The sequence below is a fragment of the Anomalospiza imberbis genome, unplaced genomic scaffold (assembly GCF_031753505.1).
Source record: "Anomalospiza imberbis isolate Cuckoo-Finch-1a 21T00152 unplaced genomic scaffold, ASM3175350v1 scaffold_338, whole genome shotgun sequence".
NCBI classification, from domain to species: domain Eukaryota; kingdom Metazoa; phylum Chordata; class Aves; order Passeriformes; family Viduidae; genus Anomalospiza; species Anomalospiza imberbis.
Window position 1 is genome coordinate 31,577 of NW_027099957.1, and position 12,053 is coordinate 43,629.

The 12,053-nt window shown below is 60.6% G+C and overlaps 2 protein-coding genes across 2 annotated transcripts in view; both read left to right on the plus strand.

Annotated features, from left to right (window-relative positions):
• Positions 1-158: 158 nt before the first annotated feature.
• On the plus strand, positions 159-1,798 carry NDUFB11 (NADH:ubiquinone oxidoreductase subunit B11). Its single transcript, XM_068178299.1, has 3 exons — positions 159-337; positions 973-1,103; positions 1,626-1,798. The coding sequence occupies exons 1-3, from the start codon at positions 185-187 to the stop codon at positions 1,747-1,749; spliced, it is 408 nt and encodes a 135-aa protein (XP_068034400.1). The 5' UTR covers positions 159-184; the 3' UTR covers positions 1,750-1,798.
• Positions 1,799-2,952: 1,154 nt separating this feature from the next.
• The window catches only part of UBA1 (ubiquitin like modifier activating enzyme 1), a 29,341-nt gene continuing 20,240 nt past the window's right edge, over positions 2,953-12,053 (plus strand). Inside the window, 10 exon segments of the mRNA XM_068178320.1 lie at positions 2,953-3,093; positions 4,697-4,807; positions 5,603-5,661; positions 7,917-8,085; positions 9,791-9,892; positions 9,894-9,926; positions 10,165-10,203; positions 10,205-10,272; positions 10,767-10,857; positions 11,660-11,792. Coding sequence (XP_068034421.1) covers positions 2,956-3,093; positions 4,697-4,807; positions 5,603-5,661; positions 7,917-8,085; positions 9,791-9,892; positions 9,894-9,926; positions 10,165-10,203; positions 10,205-10,272; positions 10,767-10,857; positions 11,660-11,792 — 943 coding nt within the window. The 5' untranslated portion in view covers positions 2,953-2,955.

The window sequence follows — 12,053 nt, forward strand, 5'->3', positions numbered from 1 at the left end:
CGTTACGGCAGGCTATGATTGGCTGCGGCGAAAAAGTAGGCGAGGCCCCCGTGAAGAAGTGGGCGGGACAAAGCAAGCGCAGCGCTGTGATTGGATGCGTGGCGCGGGGGCGGGGCGCGAGGCCAAGGCGAGGTCGCGATTGGCCGGATTGAGCGGAAGAGGCGAGGCGGAGCGGCGGGGCAAGATGGCGGCGCTGCGGCGGGCGCTGCGGGCGCTGCGGGCGCTGCCCGCCGGGGCTCGGGGCCGCTCGGCGGGGTCGCCCGCGGCCGTGGCGGTGCCGCGGCCGCTCGGGGCCGAGGCGCACGAGGAGGAGCCGATGTTGGTGGCGCAGAAGAAGGTGAGCGGCCAAGGGCAAAGCGGGCGGGGCGGGGTTTGTGTGGGAAAGGTGGGGGCGTGGTTAGGGGCGGGGCCTATTTGGGGCGGGGCTTCATGTAAAGGACTAAAGAGGCGTGGTGTATTGTGGAAGAGGCGTGGCTTAAAGGTTGTGGGCGGAGCTTTGGAGGCCGGTGGGGCGGGGCCTAATTGGGGCGGGGCTTCACCGTGCTCAGGTGATTGCGGGGCTGTGGAGGGGCGTGGCCTGGGCTGAACGGGGGGGGGGGGACACATTTGGGGACCATGGGTGTGTCTCAGGGAAGGGCGTGGCCCGGAAAGGGCGTGGCCAGTGCTGTGGCGTGGGAGGGGGACACACCTGGGGGGGTGGGGTTCAGGTGGCTCCTCTGGCTCAGTACTCCTGAGGAGGGGGTGGGACACACCTGGGGGTCCTGGAGGGGGGGGTGGGACACACCTGGGGGTCCTGGAGGGGGGGTGGGACACACCTGGGGGTCCTGGATGGGGCGGTGGGACCCACCTGGGGGTCCTGGAGGGGGGGTGGGACACACCTGGGGGTCCTGGAGGGGGGGGGTGGGACACACCTGGGGGTGCCTGGGCGGGGCAGGGGGCTCACAGGCCCCTCCCCTCCCCCCCCCCCCACAGAACCCCGACTATCATGGCTTCTCGGCCGACGTCGACGCCGACGTGCTGAACATGCGCGCCACCTTCCTGGTCGGCATCTCCATCGCCGTCATCCTGGGCTCCGTCTTCGTGCATTACCTGCCCGACTACGGGTCCGTGATCGGGGGGGTGGGGGTCTCACCTGGGAAAACCCCCCCAAGGTGAAGGGGGGAGGGGGGGAGCCGCAAGGGGAGCATGTGGGGAAGGTGTGGAGGGGCTCTTAACTAAGTTTTTGGAGTTTATTGGGGTTTTTTGGGGTGTCTGTGGGTGCTGTAGGGTCTCCTGGGAGTTCTGCAGGAGCTCACAAGGGAATTTGGGGGCTAATAAGACCCCCCTGGGTGGCCCATGGGGGTCTTCATGAATTTTTTGGGGGGTCTGTAGGGCCCGGGGCAGCTCTGGGGGTGTCTATAGGAGCCCGTGGGGGATGGGGGATAATACATGGAGGGGTCCGGGAGAGGATTTAGGGGTCTACAGAGCCCTGGGGGGGCTTAGGGTGGACTCTGGGGGACGTATGGGGCCTATAGGGACAGCTGGGCCCTTGATGAGGGAGGAATTTGGACACCTGGCAGGGGGTTTGGGATGTCCCCATGGATCCCCAAGGTGTGGGGCTCACCTGTCCGCCTCCTCCCCCACAGGCTGCAGCAGTGGGCGCGGCGCGAGGCCGAGATCCAGGTGCGGGAGCGGGAGCGCCGGGGGCTGCCCCTGCTCACCTCCAACTACTACGACCCCAAGCGCCTCCCCCTGCCCCCCCCGGAGTGACCCCAGACCCCGGTGTTGGTTTGTGAATAAAGTTCTGGGTCCCCCTCCGCTCCTGCGCCTTTTATTTTGGGACGAGGAACAAGAAACTGCATCTCCCATCGGCCCCTGCGGCCCCGTGACGTCACCAGTCCGCGACACCGCGCGGCGGCTTCTGTGTGCTCGAGACTGCATTTCCCATCGGCCCCTGCGGCCCCGTGACGTCACCAGTCCGCGACACCGCGCGGCGGTTTCCGTGTGCTCGAGACTGCATCTCCCATCGGCCCCTGCGGCCCCGTGACGTCACCAGGCAGCGACACCGCGCGGCGGTTTCCGTGTGCTCGAGACTGCATCTCCCATCGGCCCCTGCGGCCCCGTGACGTCACCAGTCCGCGACACCGCGCGGCGGTTTCCGTGTGCTCGAGACTGCATCTCCCATCGGCCCCCGCGGCCCCGTGACGTCACCATCCCGCGACACCGCGCGGAAATGGCGCCCTGGTCCCCACGGCCCCTCCCATGAGCCCCTATAGCTCCCCACCGCCCCTGTAAGCCCCCCGTGGCTCCCTACAGCCGCTCAAGCCCCACGTAACCTGCCAGTGAGCCCCTCTCGGGCCCTGGAGACCCCCGAGGCTCCCCACGCTCACCCTGGGCTGCCGTAGACCCCCCCCCTCGGTCCCCTATAGCCCTCTCAGGCCCTCCGCACGCCCCTGTGCGTAGCCCCCCGTGGCACTGAGGGCCCCCGTTAGGCTTCGATAGGTTCCTGCATTCCTTCGGAGTGCCTTTATTTAAATTTTTGCATGCGCTTCCCCATCGTTGTGCAATTCGCCATGACACTACGTAAAGTCTTCCGCGGCTTCCTGCGGGCTCTTTGAAGCGCTCCTATAAGCCCCCACAAGCCCCCCCTTGGCTCCCTATAGCCCCCCACGGGCCCCTTTAGCTCCCAGACGCCCCCCCCCCCCCCCCGTAACCCGCCATAGCCCCCCCCGCACTCCGCCTTTCCAGCCCCATGTCCCCGCTCGGCCGCCGTCGGGGCGGCGCGCGCCTCTCCGTGTCACGAGGCCGCGTAAGGGGCGTGGCCTTCCTCATCCGGGGCTCTGCGGGAGGAAAAGGGGCGTGGCCACCCGGGGCGCGCCCGCCCAATCCTCGCGTCGGGTGAGGCGGGGAGGGAGGGGGCGGGCGGTGGCGGGAGGAGACAGCCAATGAGAGCGCGGTGCCGGGCGGCGCCGACCAATGGGAGAGCGCGAGGGGCGGGGCCTCTCGCGCGCAGGGAGGGGGCGGCGGGTGGCAGCGGCCGCGGCCGCCATCTTGTCGCGGAGGAGCCGAGCGGAGCGGGCGGGACCCGGCGGCGGGGCCTGGACAGCGACATTGGTGCGGGGCCGGGGGCGAGCCCGAGGCTCCTCGGGGGCTGCCCCGGCCTGGAGAGGCGCGGGGAGGCGGTCCCGGGGCCGGCGAGTGCGGCCCCGCCTTAGGGGATCCGGCGCCGGGCCTGAGAGGGCCGGGGGGGGAGCTGTGAGGGGGAACCGCCCCCCCACACCGGGACCCTCAGGATGGGGAGCGCGGGCCGGGACTGCGGCTCTCGCTCGGGGGCCCCTGGGAATGGAGAACCCCCCCCGGGTGGGACCCCCGGGGATGGGGAACCCCCCCGGTTAATGGGGAACCCCCGCAAGGGAGGCCCCGAGGCATCGCCCCGGGATGGGACCCCGGGATCCCCCCGCGACCCCCGCGGGTTTCCCGGTGCTGGGAGCGCTCTCGGCGGGGGGGTGGGGGCGGTGCTGTGCCTGGGTCTGGGGGTTGCTCGTGTGGTCTGGTGTCCCTTAGTGCCACCTCGCTGTCCCCAAGTGTCCCTTCCCACCCTTCTGTGTGTGTCCCTCCATCCCTGCGTGTCGCCCTGTCCGTCCCAGGTGTCGCCGGGGCGGTGACAACCGATGGCACAGCGCGGGGGCTGTCGCACCTGGTGGCCCCGTTCACCTGGTGTCACCCCTCTGTGTCCCCGCTGGCACCTGGTGTCACCCTGCGTCACCCTCTCCATCCCTGCGTGTCCCTCGGTGCCACCTCCGGTGCCACCTGGTGTCGCCTCCAGCATCATGCCCTGTGCCTGGTGTCACCTCTGGTCGCCAGTGTGTCCCTGTGTCCTGCGCGGTGCCACCCCGTGTGTCACCCCTTGCTGTCGGTGACCTCAGGTCGTCACAGATGTCACCTCTTGCCCCCAGGGCCACCCTGTGTCTCTCCCAGTGTCCCTGCTGTCCCCAGCACTGTCCCCGTGTGACCCTGCCTGTCCTCTGTCCCTGTCCCTAAATGTCCAGCTGACCCCTGGCAGTCCCCAAATGTCCAGTTCCTTGCTGTCCCTGTGTGTCCCCTGACCTGTCCTTGTCCCCAGATGTCCAGCTCCCCTCTGCCCATGGATGGCCCGACCCTCTCTTTGTCCCCAGATGTCCCTGTGTGTCCCCTGACCTGTCCCTGTCCCCGTGCATCCCCTGACCCTCACCTTGTTCCCGCGTGTCTCCTGACTGTCCCTGTCCCCAGATGTCCCTGTGTGTCCCCTGACTGTCTCTGTCCCCAGATGTCCCCTGACTGTCCCTGTCCCCAGATGTCCCCAGATGTCCCCTGACTGTCCCTGTCCCCAGATGTCCCTGTGTGTCCCCTGACTGTCCCTGTCCCCAGATGTCCCCTGACTGTCCCTGTCCCCGCGTGTCCCCTGACCGTCCCTGTCCCCAGATGTCCCTGTGTGTCCCCTGACCGTCCCTGTCCCCAGATGTCCCTGTGTGTCCCCTGACTGTCTCTGTCCCCAGATGTCCCCTGACTGCCCCTGTCCCCAGATGTCCCTGTGTGTCCCCTGACCGTCCCTGTCCCCAGATGTCCCCTGACTGTCCCTGTCCCCAGATGTCCCCTGACTGTCCCTGTCCCCAGATGTCCCCAGATGTCCCCTGACTGTCCCTGTCCCCAGATGTCCCCTGACTGTCCCTGTCCCCAGATGTCCAGCTCCCCGCTGTCGAAGAAGCGCCGCGTCTCTGGGTCAGAGCCACCGACGGGCTCCAGCCGCGCCCCTGCCCCCGCCGTGTCCCCGAGCGTCACCCCCGCCAACGTGAGTGCCACCACCTCCCCCTCGGGGACCCTGAACTGCCCGCGGGGAGCCCGTGGTGTCATTGTCACCTCTGTGGTGCTCAGAGCTGCCGCTGGGGTTGCAGCATCACCTGGTGTCACCTGTGGGTCCTGGGGGTGGCGTGTGTCTCTCGATGTCCCCTTACTCTGCTCAGAGTCATTTACTGTCCCTCATGGGTTCCTTCTTTGTCCTGAGGGTGACATTTGTCCCCCAGGTCCCCAATGTCCCCTCCACCATGGGCAGTGTCACCCACAAGGTGTCACCTGTGGCTCTTAAGGGTGGCACACGGTCCTCAACGTCCTTTTGGTCTGCTTAGAATTACTCTGTTAACTGGTGACGGCGTCCTTTGCTGTCCTTCCGTTTGTCCTGAGGGTGACATTTGTCCCCCAGGTCCCCGGTGTCCCTTCAACAGCGGGCAGTGTCACCCACAAGGTGTCACCTGTGGCTCTTAAGGGTGGCACACGGTCCTCAACGTCCTTTTGGTCTGCTTAGAATTACTCTGTTAACTGGTGACAGCGTCCTTTGCTGTCCTTCCGTTTGTCCTGAGGGTGACATTTGTCCCCCAGGTCCCCGGTGTCCCTTCAACAACGGGCAGTGTCACCCGCAAGGTGTCACCTGCCCATCTGTTGTCACCACAGAGTGACACCACCACCCTGCCATCCCTGCTGTCACCCCCTGCCACCCCTCGGGGGTCCCGCTCGCGGTCCCAGGGCGTCACAGCGCCCGTTGTCACCCTCAGTGTCCCCGTGGTGACACCGCTGTCCCCTCTGTCCCCAGGGAATGGCGAAGAACGGGGCCGAGGCCGAGATCGATGAGGGGCTCTACTCCCGCCAGCTGTGAGTGACGGGGACGTGGGGGGGACGTTTTGGGGTCCCCAATGGGGGTTTGGGGTCCCCACGGACTTGGGGGGCTCTCTATGGAGTGGGGGAGTCCCCACAGTTGGGGCTTTCCCCGTGGATTTGGGGTTTCCCCATGGATTTGGGGTTTGCCCTGTGACTTGTGGGGTTCCCATGGATTTGGGGTTCCTTATGGATTTGGGGTTTCCCCATGGATTTGGGGTTTCCCCATGGATTTGGGGTTTCCCAATGGATTTGGGATTTCCCCATGGATTTGGGGTTTCCCCATGGAATTGAGGTTCCTTATGGATTTGGGGTTTCCCCATGGATTTGGGGTTTCCCAATGGATTTGAGGTTTCCCCATGGATTTGGGGTTCCTTATGGATTTGGGGTTTCCCCATGGATTTGGGGTTTCCCAATAGACTGGAGTTTCCCCATGGATTTGGGGTTTCCCAATGGATTTGGGGTTTCCCCATCAATTTGGGGTTTCCCCATGGAATTGAGGTTCCTTATGGATTTGGGGTTTCCCCATGGAATTGAGGTTCCTTATGGATTTGGGGTTTCCCCATGGATTTGGGGTTTCCCAATGGATTTGGGGTTTCCCCATGGATTTGAGGTTTGCCCTGTGACTTGTGGGGTTCCCATGGATTTTGGGTTCCTTATGGATTTGGGGTTTCCCCATAGATTGGAATTTCCCCACGGAATTGAGGTTCCTTATGGATTTGGGGTTTCCCCATGGAATTGAGGTTCCTTATGGATTTGGGGTTTTTCAATAGGTTGGAGTTTTCCCATGGATTTGGGGTTTCCCCATGGATTTGGGGTTTCCCCATGGATTTGGGGTTTCCCAATGGATTTGGAGTTTCCCCATGGAATTGAGGGAATGGATTTGGGGTTTCCTCATAGTTTGGGGTTTGCCCTGTGACTTGTGGGGTCCCCATGGTTTTGGGGTTTCCCCGTGGATTTGGGGATGTGGTGTAAATTAGGGCTTTTCTTCTAAGTTTGGGGTTTTTTATAAATGGGGGGAGTTAAGTGGGATGCACTCGAATTGGGGGGGTCCTACAGCCTTGAGGGGTTTCCCCTGAGAGTTTTGGGATCCCATCGAGATTTTTGGGACCCCATTGAGATTTTTGGGTTCCCGTTGAGTTCTTTGGGATCCCATTGAGATTTTTTGGGTTCCCGCTGAGCTTTTTGGGTTCCCATTGAGATTTTTGGGTTCCCGTTGAGCTCTTTGGGACCCCATTGTGCTCTTTGGGACCCCATTGAGATTTTTGGGTTCCTGTTGAGTTCTTTGGGATCCCATCGATATTTTTGGGTTCCCATTGAGCTCTTTGGGATCCCATTGAGATTTTTGGTTTTTCATTGAGTTCTTTGGGATCCCATTGAGATTTTTGGGTTTTCATTGAGCTCTTTGGGATCCCATTGAGATTTTTGGGTTTTCATTGAGCTCTTCGGGATCCCATTGAGATTTTTGGTTTTTCATTGAGTTCTTTGGCATCCCATAGAAATTTTTTGGTTCCCGTTGAGTTCTTTGGGATCCCATTGAGATTTTTGGGTTCCCGCTGAGCTTTTTGGGTTCCCATCAAGATTTTTGGGTTCCCGTTGAGCTCTTTGGGATCCCTTCAAGATTTTTGGGTTCCCATTGAGCTCTTTGGGACCCCATTGAGATTTTTGGGTTCCTGTTGAGTTCTTTGGGATCCTATAGAAATTTTTGGGTTCCCATTGAGATTTTTGGGATCCCATTGAGATTTTTGGGTTCCCGTTGAGCTCTTTGGGACCCCATTGAGATTTTTGGGATCCCATCGAGATTTTTGGGTTCCCGTTGAGCTCTTTGGGATCCCATTGAGATTTTTGGGTTCCCATTGAACTCTTTGGGATCCCATTGAGACTTTTGGGTTCCCATTGAACTCTTTGGGTTCCCATTGAGATTTCTGCGTTCCTGTTGAGTTCTTTCGTACCTCGTTGAGGTTTTTTGGGCTCCCATTGGGTTTTTGGGGTCCCCACAAACTGAGAGTCCTTATGGATTTGGGGTTTCTCCATAGACCTGGGGCTCCTTATGGATTTGGAGGGGGTCTCATAGTTTGGGATTTCCCCATAAATTGAAATTTTTTTGTGTTTTTGGGCAATTAAGTGCCACGTACTTAAACCGTGGGGGAGTCTTAGAACCTTTACGAGTTTCCCCTGCGAGCTTTGAGCTCCCATGGAGTTTTTTGGGGTTCCCCCTGATTTTTTGGGGGTTTTTCCCCCCCCCCCCCCAGGTACGTGCTGGGCCACGAGGCCATGAAGCGCATGCAGACCTCCAACGTGCTGGTGTCGGGGCTGCGGGGGCTGGGCGTGGAGGTGGCCAAGAACCTGGTGCTGGGGGGCGTCAAATCCGTCACCCTGCACGACCCCCACCCCGCAGCCTGGGCCGACCTGGCCTCCCAGGTGGGTCCCTGTGGGATTTCCTAAGATTTTTTGGGGTGCTTTACCCTAAATCGTCGTCAGTTGTCACGTTTGGGGGCTTGAGTTTCTTCTGGGTGCGAGGGGATTTTGGAGGGAGGTTTATTGGCGTGATTTTGGGGGAGGGTTGGGGTGTTTCGGGGGATTTCGGGGTGGTTTGGGGGAGTTTTGAGGCGTTTGGTGTTGGTTTTGGAGATGATGGGAGTGAAGTGCGGGGAATTTGGGGTGTTTTGGGGATGTTTTTGGGGTCTTAGAGGGTTTTTGAAGGGTGTTTTGGGTTCTTTTAGCGGTTCCAGCCCCCCCGAGCCCTCATTGCCCCCCAGTTCTACCCGGGGGAGGAGGATGTGGGGTGTTTGGGGGGTGTTTTGGGGTTTTTTTGGTGGATGTTTTGGAGTTGTTTTTGGGGTTGTTTTAGGGTTGTTGTGGGGATGCTTTGGGGTTGTTGTGGGGATGGTTTTGGGGTTGTTGTGGGGATGGTTTTAGGGTTGTTTTGGTGATGGTTTTGGGTTGTTGTGGGGATGTTTTTGGGGTTGTTTTGGGGGTGTTTTAGGGTTGTTTTGGTGATGTTTTTGGGGTTGTTGTGGGGGTGTTTTTGGGGTTGTTGTGGGGATGGTTTTGGGGTTGTTGTGGGGATGGTTTTGGGGTTGTTGTGGGGATGGTTTTGGGGTTGTTGTGGGGATGGTTTTGGGGTTGTTGTGGGGATGGTTTTGGGGTTGTTGTGGGGATGGTTTTGGGGTTGTTTTGGGGATGGTTTTAGGGTTGTTGTGGGGATGGTTTTGGGGTTGTTGTGGGGATGGTTTTGGGTTGTTTTGGGGATGGTTTTAGGGTTGTTGTGGGGATGGTTTTGGGGTTGTTTTGGGGGTGTTTTAGGGTTGTTTTGGTGATGGTTTTGGGGTTGTTGTGGGGATGGTTTTGGGGTTGTTGTGGGGATGGTTTTGGGGTTGTTGTGGGGATGCTTTGGGGTTGTTGTGGGGATGGTTTTGGGGTTGTTTTGGGGGTGTTTTAGGGTTGTTTTGGGGATATTTTGGGGTTGTTTTGGTGATGTTTTTGGGGTTGTTTTGGGGGTGTTTTAGGGTTGTTTGGGGATATTTTGGGGTTGTTTTGGTGATGTTTTTGGGTTGTTTTGGGGGTGTTTTAGGGTTGTTTTGGGGATATTTTGGGGTTGTTGTGGGGTGTTTTGGGGTTGTTGTGGGGATGGTTTTGGGGTTGTTGTGGGTAAGCTTTAGGGTTGTTGTGGGGATGGTTTTGGGGTTGTATTTGTGGGTGTTTTAGGGTTGTTTTGGGGATATTTTGGGGTTGGGATGGGGATGGTTTTGGGAGTTGTTGTGGAGATGGTTTTTGGGGTGGTTGTGGGGATGGTTGGTTGTAGGGTTGGTTGTTGGGGATGCTTTGGGGTTGTTGTGGGGATGCTTTGGGGTTGTTGTGGGGATGGTTTTGGGGTTGTTTTGGGGGTGTTTTAGGGTTGTTTTGGTGATGTTATTGGGGTTGTTGTGGGGGTGTTTTTGGTGTTGTTTGTGGGGGTGTTTTTGAGGTTGTTGTGGGGGTGTTTTTGGGGTTGTTGTGGGGGTGTTTTTGGGGTTGTTCTGAGTATGCTTTAGGGTTGTTTTTGGGATGTTTTTGGGGTTGCTTTGGGGATGTTTTGGGGTTGTTTTGGGGTATTATAGGGTTTCCTGACCCTCGTTCCCCCCAGTTCTACCTGCGGGAGGAGGACGTGGGGCGCAGCCGGGCCGAGGCCACGCTGCCGCGCTTGGCCGAGCTCAACTCCTACGTGGCCGTGAGGCAGCACCCGGGAGCCGCTGTCCCAGGAGCTGCTGGGCACATTCCAGGTAACCTGGCACAGCTGCGCCCACCTGGGCACAGGTGTCACCCCCTCAGGCGGTGTGCCCACCTGGGGGAGGTCAGATGGCCCAGGTAGTCCAGGTGGATGCCCCAGGTGAGCCAAGGGGGTAGCCCAGGTGGATGGCCCAGCTGAGCCGGGGGGGTGACCCAGGTAGGTGGCCTAGGTGACCCAGGTGAGTGCCCAGGTGAGTGCCCAGGTGAGTGCCCAGGTGCCCTGTCCCACAGGTGGTGGTGCTGACCAACTCCCCGCTGGAGGAGCAGCTCTGGGGTGGGCGACTTCTGCCACAGCCACGGCATCAAACTGGTGGTGGCCGACACACGCGGGCTCTTCGGGTGAGGGGTACCCCCAAATGGGGTCCTTTTGGGGTCCCTTTTTGGGGTGGCTCATTTTTGGGGTTGGAATTTTGGGGTGCATTTCTCTTGGGGTGGGTCTTTTTTGGGAATGTTCATTTTGGGGGGGGGTGGGTCCCTTTTGGGGTGGGATTTTTAGAAAGTTTCTTTTTGGCGTGGAGATTTTAGGGTGGATCCCTTTTGGGGTGGGGATTTTAGGGTGGATCCCTTTTGGGGTGGGGATTTTAGGGTGGATCCCTTTTGGGGTGGGGATTTTAGGGTGGATCCCTTTTGGGGTGGGAATTTTAGGGTGAGGGTTTTACGGTGGATCGCTTTTGAGGCAGGATTTTTAGGAGATTCTTTTCAGGGGAGGGATTTTAGGGGGGATTTTTCAGAGACTCTTTTCTGGGGTGAGGTTTTTGGAGTGGGGTTTTAGGGTGGGATTTTAGGCTGGCTCCCTTTTGGGGTCCCACACTGACCCCCCACACCCCTCGCAGGCAGCTGTTCTGTGATTTTGGGGACGACATGGTGGTGACAGACCCCAACGGGGAGCAGCCCCTCAGTGCCATGGTGTCCATGGTCACCAAGGTACGGGGAGGGGACAGCTTGGGGGTGTCCCCACATGGGTGTCCAGGGGGGGTTTTGGGGTGTCCTGGTCCCCTCAGCAGCCCCTGTGTCTTTCCAGGGGGGTTCCTGTGTGCCCCTCAGCACCCCATGTCCCCTGACTGTGCCCCGTGTCCCCAGGGCTGTCCTGGGGAGGTTCCTGTGTCCCCTGACCGTGTCCCATGTCCCCAGGGCTGTCCTGGGGAGGTTCCTGTGTCCCCTGACCGTGTCCCGTGTCCCCAGGGCTGTCCTGGGGAGGTTCCTGTGTCCCCTGACCGTGTCCCGTGTCCCCAGGGCTGTCCTGGGGAGGTTCCTGTGTCCCCTGCCCATGCCCCGTGTCCCCAGGGCTGTCCTGGGGAGGTTCCTGTGTCCCCTGACCGTGTCCCGTGTCCCCAGGGCTGTCCTGGGGAGGTTCCTGTGTCCCCTGACCGTGTCCCGTGTCCCCAGGGCTGTCCTGGGGAGGTTCCTGTGTCCCCTGACCGTGTCCCGTGTCCCCAGGGCTGTCCTGGGGAGGTTCCTGTGTCCCCTGACCGTGCCCCGTGTCCCCAGGGCTGTCCTGGGGAGGTTCCTGTGTCCCCAGGGCTGTCCGGGGGGAGGTTCCTGTGTCCCCAGGGCTGTCCTGGGGAGGTTCCTGTGTCCCCCCTGTGTCCCCTGACCGTGTCCCATGTCCCCAGGGCTGTCCTGGGGAGGTTCCTGTGTCCCCTGACCGTGCCCTGTGTCCCCAGGGCTGTCCTGGGGAGGTTCCTGTGTCCCCTCTCTGTCCCCTGACCGTGTCCCATGTCCCCAGGGCTGTCCTGGGGAGGTGACCTGCCTGGACGAGGCGCGTCACGGCTTCGAGACGGGCGACTTTGTCACCTTCACGGAGGTGGAGGGGATGGAGGAGCTGAACCGCTGCGGGCCCGTGGAGATCCGCGTGCTGGGTGAGCCCTGGCTCTGTGGGGCTCCTCACCTGGGGCCCTTTTGGGGTCTCTGAGGCACCTGGGGCTGTCCTGGTGAGGTCTCTGAGGCACCTGGGTCCCTTTTTGGGGGTCTCTGATGCACCTGGGGCCCTTTTTGGGGTCCCCGAGGCACATGGTGCTTTCCTGGCGAGGTCTCTGAGACACCTGGGGTCCTTTTTGGGGGTCTCTGATGCACCTGGGGCCCTTTTTGGGGTCTCTAAAGCACCTGGGGCTTCTCTGGGG